Genomic DNA, 16236 nt, shown 5'->3' with positions numbered 1-16236 from the left:
ACAGCACATCCACAAGACATTAGTTAGAAGACACTGTAAAGTTCGGCTCTTCTTTGGGGAAACACTTGCTGTTTTCTCTCTCTTCCTCCCCAGCTACAATTGTCTACTCACCCCAACTCAGACACTGTATCCCTTCAATTTTCTCTTTCCTATCGTGAATCAGAATCAGCTATTCATGGTTTTGGAAAGGATATGGTAAGAGCATCCATGCATTAGTTAATGTAGTGTATTTTGAAGAACACTTGTGTTCAATCAGGGAAAACTCTTTCAGTAAAAGTTTAGTCCAGACTCTCAAAGTGAGGTTTAAGAGTTGTAATTTTATTAAATGCATTTTGTATCTTTATTTCAATGTAATCTTAGAATATACTCTTATCAATTGAAGACATTTTTTTTTCTTTAACTGGCTTTTCTTGCAAATGCTGTTTACATAGAATTAAGTAGTCAAAAGGTTGGGTGGAAAAGATGAGCATTCTATATTTAAAAGGCACATGAGACTTTTGAGTTCTACTCACAAGGAGTGTCTGGTATGGGATAGGCTCATCTGTTCCAAACAAATAGAAAACCATGAAAAATATGTAGAATGCCTGTTTTAGACATTGTCCAATGGGAATGCAAGACTGTGATCCCTGAGAGAAGAGAAACAAACATGGTAAGTACTATAGCTGTCTGAGCTTTCTGCCTGGATGCAGGATGCAGAGTGTAGTGTAGGGAGAGAGAACCTAAGAAGAGCCTCCTTGTCTGGCTGCACAGAAGAGACACAGAATAGAGCTCAAGGTGACCAGGTCAAAGGATTTTTAGGGGAGAAATACTAGAAAGGTAGGACATATACAGAGAAAGAGCTTCAGAAATCTGCTTAAAAGTCTGCTTGAGTATTAGACTGAATACAAATCTGTGTGTGTGTGGGGGGGGGTGAAAATCTGTAAGTCAGAGGAAAGAGCAGCTGCTGGGAAGCTGTGAAATGAACACTTTCCAGAGCCCACACAGGGCTGGGAGACTGTTGAGTTTCTATCAGGCAAATGGGAGAAATTTCACTGAACACATCAGGTATTCCATAGAGATGTTCAAAGAATTATATATTAATAGTAGGGTTAAACTATCCCTAGAGGAAATACTACTCTAGAGCTGCCTTAACAATGCTTAAAAATAAGCCTTGAAAAGATAAAACTGATCTGTAATTATCTTAATATTTTGCTAAGACAAATATCAATGTTGTCTTCAAAGGAAGACAACAAAGTCTAACTGCTCACATTAATTCATAAAATCTGGCATCTAATTTAAAAAGTACAGCTAGGTTCTACAGATAAATGAAATCATATGGTATCTTCATTTCTCTGACTTATTTCTGGCAGCATTATACCCACTAGGTCCATCCATGTTGTTGCAAATGGCAAGATCTCATTTTTTTATATGACTAAGTAACATTCCATCATACACACACACACACACACACACACACACACATACACACACACTATCTTTTATTTATCCATTTATTTATCAGTGGACACTTGGTTGCTTCTGTATCTTTGCTGTTGTAAATAATACTGCCATAAATAGAGGGTTGAATATATCTTTTTGAACTGGTGTTTTTATTTTCTTTGGGTAAATACTCAGTAGCAGAGTTACTGGATCATATAGCATTTCTATTTTTACACTAAATGAAAAAAGTCAGGCAGAGAAAGACAAATACCATATGATTTCACTTATATATGGAATCTAAAAAACAAATGAACAAACAAGAAAAAGTAGATATAGACCCATAAGTGTAGAGAACAAACTGGTGGTTGCTGGAGGGGAGGAGGTAGGGGATTGGGAAAAATGGGTGAAGGGGAGTGGGAGGTACAGGTTCCCAGTTATGGAATGAATAAATCATAAGGATGAAAGGTACAGCATAGCAAACATAGCCAATCAAGGCATTATAATAGCATTCCATGGTAAGAGATGGTAGCTACACTTGTGATTAGCTTAGCATAACATATAGAATTATTGAACCACTGTGTTGTACATCTGAAACTAACTTAACATTGTATGTTAACTGTACTTCAATTTTTTTTTAAAGTATACCTATGAAAAAGCAGGAAATGTAGGAGGAAATATTACATACAACCAGGATCAAAAGAGTTAATGGAAGTAAACCAGAAATGGTAGAAGTGATAGACTTAGTAGAAAAGAATTTTCAAGGATTTATGTGAAAATATGAGGTGAAAGACTTGTACAATGAAAACTATAAAACACTGCTCAAAGAAAGGAAAAAAACACAAACAGACATTCTACGTTCATGTATTAGAAGAATTAATATTGTTAAAATGTCCATACTACCCAAAGCAATCTACAGATTTAATGCAATCTTTATCAAAATACCAACAGCATTTTTCAGAAGTAGAAGAAACAATTCTGAAATCTATATGGAACTACAAAAAACTCCAAATATCCCAAGCAATTTTAGCAAGAAGGAGAACACTGGAGGCATATTTTCTGATTTCAAGATATGTTATAGTAATCAAAACAGTATGGAACTGGCTTGAAAATAGATCTATAGACCAACAGTATGGAACTGACCAATGGTCAGAGACTGATCTAGCAAAAATGGAGAAAAGACACAAATTGTGAGAAAATATTAAGAGACATCACTATAGACACTACAGATGTTAAAAAAGTGATAAAGGAATAATATTTTTAAAAAGTCTTTTTGCCTAGATAATCAGCAATTTGGATAAAATGAGTAGGGTCCTTCAAAGAAAACTGCCAAAGCTCACTTAAGAGGAAATTGAAATCTAAGTAGTGCTATCTAAGAGCTAAATCTTAGTAGAAAAATTCAGGCTTATATGCCTTTGCTGGAGAATTCTACCAGACAGTAAGGAAGAACTTACACCAACTCTATTCAAATCTTTAAGGATATGAAAAAAAAAAAAAAAAAAGAGCCTTGATCTGTTTTTTACTTCATTCAGAAATCATCCCAAAGTGTATCATAGATCCAAATATGAAACCCCCAACCATAAAATGTAGAATAAAACATAGGAGAATATCTGTGTTATTTTCAGTTATACAAAGATTTATTAGGTCTTGAACCAAAAGCATGATCCATAAGGAAATATTTGAAATAAGTTGGGCTTCATATAAATTAAGAACTTTAGAAAACAATGGGTAGAGAATGAAAAGACAAGCCACAAACTGGAAGAAAAATCTGTAAAACACATATCTGATAAAAAGCTTTTATCTAGAATATATATAGAGAACTATTGCAGCTCAATAATAAGACAATTCAATTTAAAAAAATGGGCAGAGGAGTTGATCAGTTGTGTGCATGACGGGGCATATAAGCACAAGGAAGGATGCTCAGCCTCATTAGTCATTAGGGAAATGCAAATTAAAACTGTGAGATACTATTATATACCTGTTAGAATGTCTAAAATAAAAGCAACCAACATTACCAAGTGCTGTCAAAGATGCAGAGCAACTGGAACTCGCATACACTGCTTATAGGAATGTCAAATGGTATAGGCATTTTGGCAATTTTGTATAAAGTTATCCAGATACTTCCATCCACCCCACAGAAATAAAAACTTGTGTTCACACAAAAACCTCTAAGTGAACATTTATAGCAACTTTATTTGTAATAGTCAAAAATTGGAACTCAAATGCCCCTCAATTGGGGAATGGGTACATACACTCTGGTGTATCCATGCAATACAATGGAGCACTCCTCAGCAATAAAACAGAATACATTAATGATACATACAACAGAATGGACAATTTCAGATTTATTACACTAAGTGTGAAAAAAGTCAGATTCAAAATTAGGTACAATAGAAATGGGATAATATCATTTATATGACATTCTAGAAAAGATCAAATTATAGAGACAGAAAGCTGATCAGTATTTTCTAGGGGTTAAGGGTCAGGGGAGAAGTTGATAATAAATGGGCATGGAGAAATTTTAGGGGGTGATGGGAACTGTTCTATATCTTGGCTGTTTTGTGTATAGCACATATATGGTATGTAGTTTTTATACACATTTGTAAAAACTTTCAGGACTACACACTAAAAAGGGTGAATTTTATTGTATGTCAATTATACCTTAATGAACTATTTAAAATAGCATAAAGGGGCATCTGAGTGTCAAATTCTTGATTTCTTCTCAGGTCATGATCTCATGGTTTGTGAATTTGAGCCCCACATTGGGTTCTGAGCTGACAGCGTGGAGTCTGCTTGGGATTCTCTGTCTCTCCCTCTCTCTCTGCCCCTCTCCTGTGTGCTCTCTCAAAAATAAATAAATTTTAAAAATAGCACAAAAATACCAAATACTTAAAGGCAAATTTAGCAAATATATCTAAGACATGTACAATGAAAACTACAAAACATTTTTGAGAGAAATTTAAGAGACTAATAAATAGGGCAATATATCTTGTTCATAATAAAGTACAAGTCTCTGCATTGTTAAAATACAGTCCTACCCAACTGATTTATGTTTGTTTCAATGTAATATCATTGAAAGTCATTGCAGATTTTTTTTTAGAAATTACAAAGTGATTCTAAAATGTGTATGGAAATTCAGAAGACCTATAATATCCAAAGCAATTTTGAAAAGAAAAAAAAGACCCTACCTGACTTTATGGCTTAGTATAAAGCACCAATAATAAGTATAATGTGTTAATATGTAATCAAACGTACAATTATATGACCCAGAAATTCTGTTCCTCACTATTTACTCATAAAAATTGAGAAACACCCACTAAAATAAATACTTGCACATAAATGTTCATAGCATTATTATTTGTGATAGCCACAAATTGGAAAAAGAATACAAATGTCCATCTGAGGGTAAATAATTATCCTAGGTCCATGTAATGAAATACTAGTAACTGATAAATAGAGAGGATTCCCAAAGGCAGTATGTATAAATGAGTCTCAAAAATATAGTGAGCAAAAGAAGTTAGCCAGGAAAGAGTATATAGTATATACTGTATGATTTCATTTGTATGAAACTCTGTAGCAGATGAACTATGGTGACAAAAAGCAAATCTGTGCATAGGGCCAACATTGTAAATAGCATCAACTGCAAGAGGGTACAATAAAATTTGGGGGAGGTTGATGTAAATGTTTCATGGCCTGGGGTGCATGGATGGCTCAGTCGATCTAGCATCCGACTTTTGATTTCTCACCGTTCCTGGGATCGAGCCAGAAGTTGGGCTCTGAACATGGAGTCTGCTCGGGATTCTCTCTCTCTCTGCCCCTCCCCTACTCACATGCACACACTTTCTCTCTCTCTCAAAATAAATAAACATTTAAAAGAAACGTTTTCTGGCCTGATTGTGACTTTGGTTGCATGAGTGTTGATGATTGTCAAAATACAGACTTCTATCCATTTTATTTGTTAATTATATCTCAGTGAAGTTGATTTTTAAAATAGTATATGAACTATTCATTGCTTTTAAGTTAGGGAAAATGGTATTGTACTTTTCCCTCTAAAACAGTACTCTTTCCTCCTTGTAATCTAAAAATATTGTTGGCATGCCTGGGTGACTCAGTCGGTTGGTTAAGCAGTCAACTTCAGCTCAGGTCATGATCTCATGGTTCATGAGTTCGAGCCCCATGTCAGGCTCTGTGCTGACAGCTCAGAGCCTGGAGCCTGCTTCGGATTCTGTGCCTTCCGCTCTCTCTCTGCCCCTCCCCTGGTCATGCTCTGTCTCTCTCAAATAAAATAAATAAGTATTAAAAAAGTAATAATAAAATATTTTTATTACCAAAAAAGGAACTTATTTTTCTTTTAATTAGCACAATGAAAGCAGTAACATCATTTCAGCTCTTGTGTTTGCTTTAAGGAAGCCAACTTTTTTTTTTTTAATTTTTAACTCTTATTTATTTTTTTTTTCAACGTTTTTTTTATTTTAGGGACAGAGAGAGACAGAGCATGAACGGGGGAGGGGCAGAGAGAGAGGGAGACACAGAATCAGAAACAGGCTCCAGGCTCTGAGCCATCAGCCCAGAGCCTGACGCGGGGCTCGAACTCACGGACCGCGAGATCGTGACCTGGCTGAAGTCGGACGCTTAACCGACTGCGCCACCCAGGCGCCCCAACTCTTATTTATTTTTGAGAGAGAGACACACAAAGAATGCGAGTGAGGGAGGGGCAGACATAGAATCTGAAGCAGGCTCCAGGCTCTGAGCTGTCAGCCCAGAGTCCAACGTGGGGCTCAAACCTAGGAACGTGAGGTCATGACCTGAGCCGAAGTTGGACAATTCACTGACTGAGTGAGCCACCCGGGCGCTCTGGAAGCCAGCTTTTCTAAGTGATAAGTAGTAGCAGTTTTGTTTTGTTTTTTAATCTTTACTTCTTTTTGAGACAGAGAGAGAGACAGAGTGCAAGCGGGGGAGGAATAGAGAGAGGGAGACACAGAATCCAAAGTAGGCTCCAGGCTTAGAGCTGTCAGCACAGAGCCCAACGCAGGGCTCGAACCCATGAACCGTGAGATCATGACCTGAGCTGACGTCGACGCTTAACCGACTGAGCCACCCAGGCGCCCCGAAGTAGTTTTAAGCTTGGTCACCAACAGACTCTTAAGCAAGAGGATGATCTGAATATACTTAATTTTAATTTATACAAAATGCGTCATTTCAATGTAGCCCCTAAATTTATTAATAAGAAAAAATAAAGAGGAATTCACAATACAATGTATTTATCTGCAGAAGGTAACCACATTCTGGACATTTTTCCATGACAGTAGCCCCTTAAAATACACTTTTATTGACTTTAAAAAGACAGTATTCTCTCCTTGACTATGACCTTTCCCACTACATTACAAATATCAACATATAAAAGAAACCATAATTCTTAATAATTATGTGAAAAAGTTGTATGTGAGAAAAGAGTCCTTTACACATAAAAATTAACTTAGGTTGTTTGATTGTTTTAACAGAAATACCCAATGCCAGTGCAGATGGACCTACTCTTAACACTGCCCATGAGATTGTGGATTGGTAGTTTTATTAATGGTTTGAAGTTCGCTTTAAGATCCTTAAGGATGTTTTTACCCTTTGATCAAATAATTCTACTCTTAAAATGGAATTATACATTAGGACTGTGGTCTGAATTTAGAACCTTTTCTTGCTTTGGGAGGGAGATGGGAAATACAGGAAATAATATTAATTGTTAATATTATAATAGTAATTGCTACCGTTAAAATTTTTTAGGTTTTTCTCCTATAAAATATCACTCATTATATGCCTGCTATTGAGTAATAAACTCTTGGATTTATCCCTGTGGAGGGAATTTAAGCCTTATGTATTTATGTATGTATTTAAAACATATTTTAAGCCTTATGTATGTATTTAAAACAAATTGACTTTTAACTATTGTTCATAATCTATTTAACTTAGATTGCATGAAAATTAAATGCAATGTATGGGCAATAACAAAAAGGAGAGTTGGTTTGTCTCCTCTGGTGCTTTCCTGAGTCAGCCCGCACACAGAACATGATCAGTTTTATTGAGTCGTCTCATATTTTTGAATATGCCAAAATGGACTGACCTTTTTTTTTTTTTTTGCAAGCAGATTGCAACAATATGTGTAATGGAATTGTAATAAACTGATTCCCATTTTTATGCTACTGGATTGCCATAGATCTTGTGAGAATCCACAGTTCTTCCCACCTATTATATTTCTTAGCCACCTCACTGCCAGGAGTCTCTCTGATTTTTATCTCATATTCTTCCATTTTCTTGCCCTCTAATTAGAAGGTCGTTTGGTCCTTATTGCCCTTATCACATGTGATTTCTTTCCTCCTGACTTGGAGGTATGTGAGTATCAACTTTGCTATCCACTTTCAATGTTCTGGATACTTTGAACTTTTATAATTAGCTGTGTTTTTACCCTGACATTTATTTGGTTTCTATTTTAAATTGAGAAGGTTTTGACATCTAACCTATTGTGGTATCTATATTTACAGTTCCCCGAATGTGGTTTCTATGGAATGTATGATAAGATCCTGCTTTTTCGCCACGACCCTACCTCCGAAAACATCCTTCAGCTCGTGAAAACGGCTAGCGATATCCAGGAAGGCGATCTTATTGAAGTTGTCTTGTCAGGTAGTACTTTTATTTCTCTATCCATAGATTAATAATTTCTATTTGAAGAAATCTTGGGCATAAGTTTTTAAGGGTAACAGAAAACATACATCAAAATTGGGCCCAAAAGGAAATTTTGGGCTTCTGTCTACAGGAACTTTCAAAATTTTTTCAGAAAAAGCAAACAGTTTGCCTTGAATTGGCTGTTTGTGCATCCAGTATTGTCCCACTTTTCCCAAATTTACAGTCTCCCCAGCCTCCCAGCAACACACAGGCGTACTTTCATTTATCACCTTGAATCATTTGGACAGCGGCAAAAGCAAACAAAAAAACTCACCAGCGGTGAAAGACAGGTGTTAGGGCCCCACATGTACGGAGGGTATGGAAGCCAAGAAATGACAACAGGGCTAGGTAGGAATCCACTGCTTTCATTAAGTCAGAAGCCTGCTTGCTATAAGCCAAGGCCAAGTTGGAAACCAGAGTTCAGGAGTTACAGCAGATGAGGCCATGCCATCTCGAGGAGCAGCTGCTCTCAGATAGAAATCTGCCCAGATTTATATTTCTTGTTTAGGATTTACAAGTTACTAATGGGACTGTGTGTATCAATACAGAAAAACAAAAAACAAAACAAAACAAAACAAAAACAGTGTATTTCACTTAAAAAAAAAAAAGTGCCAGGGAACAGCTGTACAGGGATCCTCACAAAAATGATCAGTGCAGCAATGTGAAGAGACCCAGATTTTTAATGTTTATTTTTGTTAAAATTGAGGAATTATTGAGAAACTCAGATTGTATTGCTCCTTTGTTTGTTATTTCTTTGACTAAAGGAAATCCATTGGCTTTAATGATTCTAGATTTTACTTCTTTAAGTTCCTCAACTTGTTCAGCGCCCAGGCCTCAGTTGCACTGATTAGAATTCAGTTGGACTTTGCCTGGATGCAGTCCAATTCACTAGGTCTTTGCTGATCACCTATCATTATGTGACATCCTGGGATCACATTTTCATTGTATAGATAGATCCTATGAAACAACTTGTTTTGCTAGAAAAAAGTACTAATTTTCTTGTTTATAGGGTTGCCACTTGCTAAAGAAACCAAAAAAGAAAAGGCTTACATGTGTTTTTTTGTAGATAATGCCAACCACTTTTATGTTCTATGATTTTTTCGTATATATATTTTATTCAAGTATGATTAATGTCTAGTGTTACATTAGTTTCAGGTGTACAATATAGTGACTCAGCAATTCTGTACATTACTCAGTGCTCATGAGCACTCCCCACCTCCCCTCCCTGTGGCAGCCATCAGTTTGTTCTCTATAGTTAAGAGTCATCTTTTGTTTGTCTTTTTCCCTTTGTTCATTTGTTTCTTAAATTCTACCTTGAGTGAAATCACATGGTATTTGTCTCTCTCTGACTGACTTATTTCACTTATTGTTATACCCTCTAGATCTATCCATGTTGCTGCAAAGAGCAGGGTTTCATTCTTTTTTATGGCCGAGTAATATTCCATCGTGTGTGTGTGTGTGTGTGTGTGTGTGTGTGTGTGTGTGTGTGTGCTCGCGCGCGCACGCACACATGTATTGAATCTTCTTTATTCATTCTTAATGGATGGACACGTGGGTTGCTTCCATAATTTGGCCCTTGTAAATAATGCTGCAATAAACACTAAGGGTGCATCTATCATTTTGATTTACTAGTGGAATCTAACTGGATTATATGGTAGTTCTATTTTTAATTCTTTGAGAAACTGCCATGCTATTACCTTTCTTGGACTCTTTCAGAAACCAGTGCGCCTGGCCTCAAAAAACTAGTGCTTAGACATGTCGTTTTTTTCAGTTTCCTATTTCTGAGCAGTAGGGGCTGCCTGAAATAAATTATTCAGGGAAATCATGCCCTGGATCCATCCTCTCTATAATTCATATCAAACTCACCGTCAGACTGCTTCACAAATAATGTAATGTGTTTTATGAATCTTTTTTGCCTGTGGCAATGTCCAGAAATATATGAGAATTTTTAAAATTGCATTTCAAAATTTAATTTATTTTTCTTTCCATTTTACTTTTGTTGTCAAGTGTTTTATAGCAGTTCCAGGCAGATTGAATGCAAGCTGTGTGTGGGTGTGCTTGCGCTGTTGAAAGGGGCTGCCTCTGTGCATGTGATCTCTGTGTCATAGAGCAGGACCTGCTCTTGGGCACAGTGACCCGATGTGGCCCTCTGCATTGCTTCATAGCACCAAGAACTGCATTGTGCTTCTCCTCGCTGTCTTTGAGAACCAAACCCTCATTGTGTTTACGTTCCACTTCTTTTGTCATCCACCCTTTCCATTCCATGTTCTCTTCTCCATCTCCCTGGCCTTGATTGCTCAGAGGGCATTTAAGGACAACCTTTTTTTTTACCTGCTGCCCCAGCACCAGGCTCAGGAAGGCCTCTCCTGCTCTTATCAGCTATCTTGTTGGTATTTAAAAGGAGCTGTTCTATAACAGCCTAGTTGCAGATTTGAACCTGGAGCTTTTCAACTTTTTTGCTCCACATAGTCTCACTTCCCCAGTGTCATTTAACCCTTAAATATACGATTATATATATTTAATTAAACATATATAATTACATATAATATATGTAATATGTATTTATATGTACACACATTCAATTATGTTTAATTGATGATCTCCAGCATTTCCCCATTAGCTTCTTTGGCAACTATATTCTCCTCCCTCCTCTCCTACTCTAATGCTGAGCCTTGTGATTTTCTCGATAAATGTTAAAAATGATTTTTCTTTAAAACCTCCCCTACCCGCGTTACAGTCCTGGCTTTTCCCAGGCCCCTTTCCTTCCTGTTTGTTGTCAGTCACCTGCAGCACAGTCCCACACCTGAGCTCACCAATAAGACTGGGTCCAACTCTGAGGTCTTCACACCGGCACACCCCCTTCATCTTGCCTGTTGCTACCAAATCCACATCCTAGGTGCCGCCATTTGACTGTAGTTTTCAGTCACTAACTCCCTACCATTTTAGGACCATTTTTCTTTCTTCTTCTCTCCCCACAGCACACAGGCCACCACCTGCATGTCATACATCACTTTGATGCAGTCTCTAGTATCTCATGTTTTCCTATACCCTAGTTGGGCCTGTTATACATGTCTATAATCTGATTTACATTGCCATCCATTTTTGCCATTCCTGTTCCTGAGCCACACATGGCTGCTAGACACACAGTCCCCTGCCCCTGTGTCTCAGTTTATACTCATCTTTATCAACCTTACAACTGTTTGACATTTTCTTCCTCCCCCTACCCCCACATCCTTTTGTTACCATAGACCTAAGGTTCTCAATAAATTTGTATGAGTTGATTGATTGACTAGTGACTTTCACATTAGAAGTTATCACATTTCCAAAATTTATAAAAATATTGATTTGTTGTAAAAATATTATTTCTCGGTATATCCACAATAGTAAACTAAAGTTCAAGTCTCCTTGCTGTGCACTGACTTAGCCCTTACCAGAAATTAGTGCCTGTGATATGGGTACTAATAAAATATCATATCATATCATATCATATCATATCATATCATATCATATCATATAATGCATTGCATTACAATTGGATACCAGGGAGCTCATATCACTAGCTCATTCCTGACCCAGTCCCTGAAGAATATGGAGTGCTGTAATTGGCCAGAGAAATATGCCATTTCCTGAAGGTGTGGTGAAGGATCCACTTCATTCAAAATGCAATGGGTAAAGGAAGTAAGAGAACAAAACACTGGACATCCCCTCTGCTGCCTTTAGACCAGTTTCAGAACATAAACAATGCTGGAAAATTTCCTCTTAAAGACTATAATTTTATGTTAAAATTCATTTATCTAAATTTTCTGTTTTTCCCCATGAAAAATTAAATTTTACTCTGTAGTTCAACATAAATGTAACCTGGTTCTTTTCCACCAACAGGAACATGTTCTGACATAGGAGTAGAGTAAAATGTGAGAAAATATCGAAAGATTAATTTTGAAGAAGGTTATATACTCTTGTCTCTTCAGACAACATCAAGAATTTTCTGTTGTTTAAGTCATTTTCTGCCAAGGTCTTTAATCATCTGTCAGTACTAACCAGGCTGCTTTTGGCTAATTTGCTAGTTTTCTGTCTCCTTTTCTTTTTGAAAAACAGGGCTTGTATGATCTAGTGTATTTAGACCGAGTAAGCCAGGAAAACATTGCTCATCGGTGGATGGGTTGGGTTCTGGAGGAAAAAAAAAAAGAAATAACTCCATGGAAGTTCCCCACCATGCACACTCCCACCACTGGCAAATTTCCTTTGTCTGCTAAGCAAAGGATTAGGATTGCTACCATTGTTATGGAGTAGGAAAGCACAACAAATGGAAGTTTTTCCTACTAACGCCAAAGTCAGGTTCAAGTGTATAGTACTGAACCATAAAACAAAGTTCATGGAATTTATCTGAAGCCTTTCTCGTGATGAATCTCTATCAAAGTCTGATAATTCAGCTGTAGCAATGCAAGTTAGGAATAGCACTGCATTCACGTGACTCAACTCTTTCTTTTTTGTTTTATGGAGGCTTGACCTCCAATAAATGTGTGTGTGTGTGTGTGTGTGTGTGTGTGTGTGTGTGTGTGTGTATTTATAGGTGGTTAAATGGAAAATAGATGAGGACTATAAGAATTTCTCAAGATTACAATTTTAAAGTCTTAGAACTAAATGTTGAAACTTTCCTTCTTTAATGGCAAAACTCCATTTTTTCAGATATTTTTCACTAGTTTTTACAATAGATTATGCAGTATTATTTGTTACTTTTGCAAAGCAGTGTTTCCACATGTGGCTGGTTATTAGTTCCACACCATCTAGAGATGGGAGCCTCAGAAAGCTAGTGCCATAGCCCAAGCAGAAGGGTTGTGGGCCTATTTTCAGGCAGTGATTGAAGAGCTAAAAATGAAGTAGAAAGAATAAGAAATATTTTAGAGTTAAAATTGAAGAGATCTATAACCACTTGGATATAGTTGATGTAGGAAAATGAGAAAATGAAGAGGACTCTAATGAGAGCTCCAGCTACCTAAGAGTGATCACATGCTCTTTCCGTCACATCAAGTCTTGTTCTCAAGTGTTGTTCAGTGTGTTTGGCTCCTGTCCCAAGATGCTGGAAAACTAATTTCTCGGGCATATAGTACCATTAATTTCCTTTGTGATTTTGTACAAGTTGCATAATCTCTAGGATTGAGTGTTATTTTCTTTGTTTTTTAATAAAAAAAGAATCTTATACAGGGTGAAAGTATCATACAAGGCTAATAAGTACATGGATTCCTTATTTTCTTTAGTCTGCTGGTAAAGTGGTATTCATAAATATTGAGTACAGTTCCCAGGGCCAGATCATCTGACTTCATATCCTTTCTCTATTCTGTACTATTTACATCTTTGTGAAGACATTTACTCATTCTGTGCCCCAGTTTCCTCATCTGTAAAATGGAGACAACACTAGCACCTACATTGTAAAGTTACTGCAAACATTAAAAATAAGTTAACTCGGGGCACCTGGGTAGCCCAGTTGGTTAAGCATCCAACTTTGACTTAGGTCATGATCTCGTGGTTCATGGGTTCGAGCCCCACGTTGGGCTCTGTGCTGACAGCTCAGAGGCTAGAGCCTGCTTCAGATTCTGTGTTTCCCTCTCTCTCTGCCCCTCTTCCACTCCACTTGTTTTCTCACTCTCTCTCTCTCTCAAAAGTAAATAAACATGAAAAATGTTTTTTAAATAAAAATTAAAATAAGCTAACACGTGAAGCACTTCAGAGAGTTTCTACACATAGCAACTGCACAATAAATGTTAGCTCTTCTGGTTGCTTCTACTCTTCACACTCTAAGCAGCCTTTCCTCACAATGTTCATTGTTGTTAAACATACCACAAAAGGGAATCCTGGTCTGATAACTTTGAAAGCTGTTGTGTCAAACAATGTTAAAAGAATTATTTATTGCAGGACTCTTCAGAACTTTGGTGCCTGCTAATATGAAGCATAACTCTTGAAAATCTCTTCCCAATTTCACTGTAACACAAATACTTTTTTTTCTTCTAAGTATATGGTGAGTCTTTGGCTAGCAGTCCACAGTGGGGATACTCCTCTGGGACAAACCCATGGACCAAATGGTCTGAGAAGGTATATCCATTCTGTCTACACGTAGACCACTTCTGTCTCACAGAGACTAATATTTGAATCATGGAGATATGGGAGTTAGGTAGAAAGAAATTTTTGTTTACATAATAGCAGCAAGCTTTTGAATCAGTTTACATAAGTAGTGTTTCTTTCACAATTACTCTGGGAGGTAGTGAAATCAGAGATCTTAAAAGGTATAAAATATGCATTTTAACTTGCTCACATCCTACAGGGAGTAGTAGAGGGAATACCAGAATTTGAATCTAAGTGCTTAGTCACTATTAACATTACCTCAACTTCAGTTTAACCCTTTGATCTTGGACCAGTAAACAGGATTTCTTGAAGTTCTGTTCAGAGAATTCCTACCATGGTAAGTTTATATTTCAGGAAAATATTGATGGTATTTGTAACAACAAAACCAGTAATGAGCTACAAATTCCATTGACATGATTTTTATCACAGAACCCTTATCCCTCTCTTCCTCATAAAAAAATAACTGTTTAATAAAATATATAAACTGTGATCAGGTTAAGAAAACCTGAAGTCTCTTCTTCATAGAGTTACAGTACAAAAATATGAAGTAATAAAGTAACCAAGCCCCTTCTTAAATAAGATCCCATGATACAATTTCACAACTCTGATCAACACTGAAATTGTGTCTGAGCATCACTATATTTAAGGAATCCTTATGACCATGTTTTTCTATTACTAGGATTCAGTGCATAAACCATAAGCCAGAAAAAAAATATGGTAACAAAATTCTGGCAAGGTCCTTCTATCTTTTATAGGAAGTGTAAATTAATGATTTATATGGCACCATGCCGGTTATATCCATTTCTCACACATGTAAGATATGCTTAGCAATGTTTTATACTCCTGTGAAATATGAGTGGAAGAGGAAAACCATGAGAGGAATACACTAGGTCACTGCATTATTATGTCCCCAAGAATACATTATGTAGATATAGTTTTGTTTCTCTCCTTTTAGGAAGAGAGCATTAATCATGGGAAGCACCTCCCCAGTGTTAATACTGCTTGAGTAATTAAGGTTGTAAAAGACCTGGCCTTTCAGTACCCATTTTATATTTCTTTGTAGTTGGTTTGGACATCTAAGTTTTCCAGGCTTAGTGGTGCCAATTCCTGTCCAACTCTGTGCTGGTGGTTTTGTAATAATGGAAAACTTAAATGTAAGATTACATGTCATTACTCTTTTCTTCAAAGTATGGTTTCTGTTAAGTGTGTCTTCAGCATTTCCTTATTATTATTATTAATATTAATTCTCTTTCCTTCTTTATGTTGCAAGTAAAGTTCATTTTAGTTTCTTTGTACTACGTTAAATCATTTTTGTAGAAAAGTGAATACAAAGAGCAGGCTGTTGGAATATTTCCATAGACTTCCTATCTTTCCCAACTTGTGACCTCAAAGGGGTTTTGGGGCTCAGAGCACTTCTTCTTCACTTTGTTAGTTTTCTCGATTATGTGTCTCCTTGTAGAGTGGATTATCCAGAGAGATATGGTACAACAGTGCATTGCTCCTGTATGATTTTAGGAACCGTAAGTGTCAGGGCAGAGTGAAAACATTCTCCCCAGGTAACATAGGGCATAAGACAAACCGTAAAGGGAAAAGTTCTTTGAAGAATCTTATTTCATTCAAAAACTTTATGCACATTTTGAACTCTGCTGTGTTACATTTCTCTCGCTTAATGTTGAATAAAAATATCTTTCCCATGTTATTCTTTAAGAAAAATGTTAGTGGGGCACCTGGGTGGCTCGGTCGGTTGAGCGTCTGACTTCAGCTCAGGTCATGATCTCACAGTCTGTGAGTTCGAGCCCACGTCGGGCTCTGTGCTGACAGCTCAGAGCCCGGGGCCTGTTTCAGATTCTATGTCTCCCTCTCTCTCTGACCCTCCCCTGTTCATGCTCTGTCTCTCTCTGTCTCAAAAATAAATAAACGTTAAAAACATTTTTTTTTAAAAAAAGAAAAACATTAGCGATGATGATATAAAGACATATAGCTTTTATAATT

At 36.8% G+C, this 16236-nt stretch overlaps 1 protein-coding gene across 2 annotated transcripts in view; it reads left to right on the top strand.

Annotated features, from left to right (window-relative positions):
- Positions 1-16236, top strand: part of PRKD1 (protein kinase D1) — a 334083-nt gene that overhangs the window by 182653 nt on the left and 135194 nt on the right. For both annotated transcript variants that reach the window (XM_047074633.1, XM_047074632.1), the window contains exon 2: positions 7947-8085. In XM_047074633.1, the coding sequence (XP_046930589.1) occupies positions 7947-8085 (139 nt within the window). The remainder of the gene's footprint in view (positions 1-7946; positions 8086-16236) is intronic.

The sequence above is a fragment of the Lynx rufus genome, unplaced genomic scaffold (genome assembly GCF_022079265.1).
Source record: "Lynx rufus isolate CCGP_SWC_20201006 ecotype Redwood Valley unplaced genomic scaffold, mLynRuf1.p SCAF_13, whole genome shotgun sequence".
Lineage (NCBI taxonomy): Eukaryota > Metazoa > Chordata > Mammalia > Carnivora > Felidae > Lynx > Lynx rufus.
This window is presented reverse-complemented; position numbering and strand designations above follow the sequence as displayed.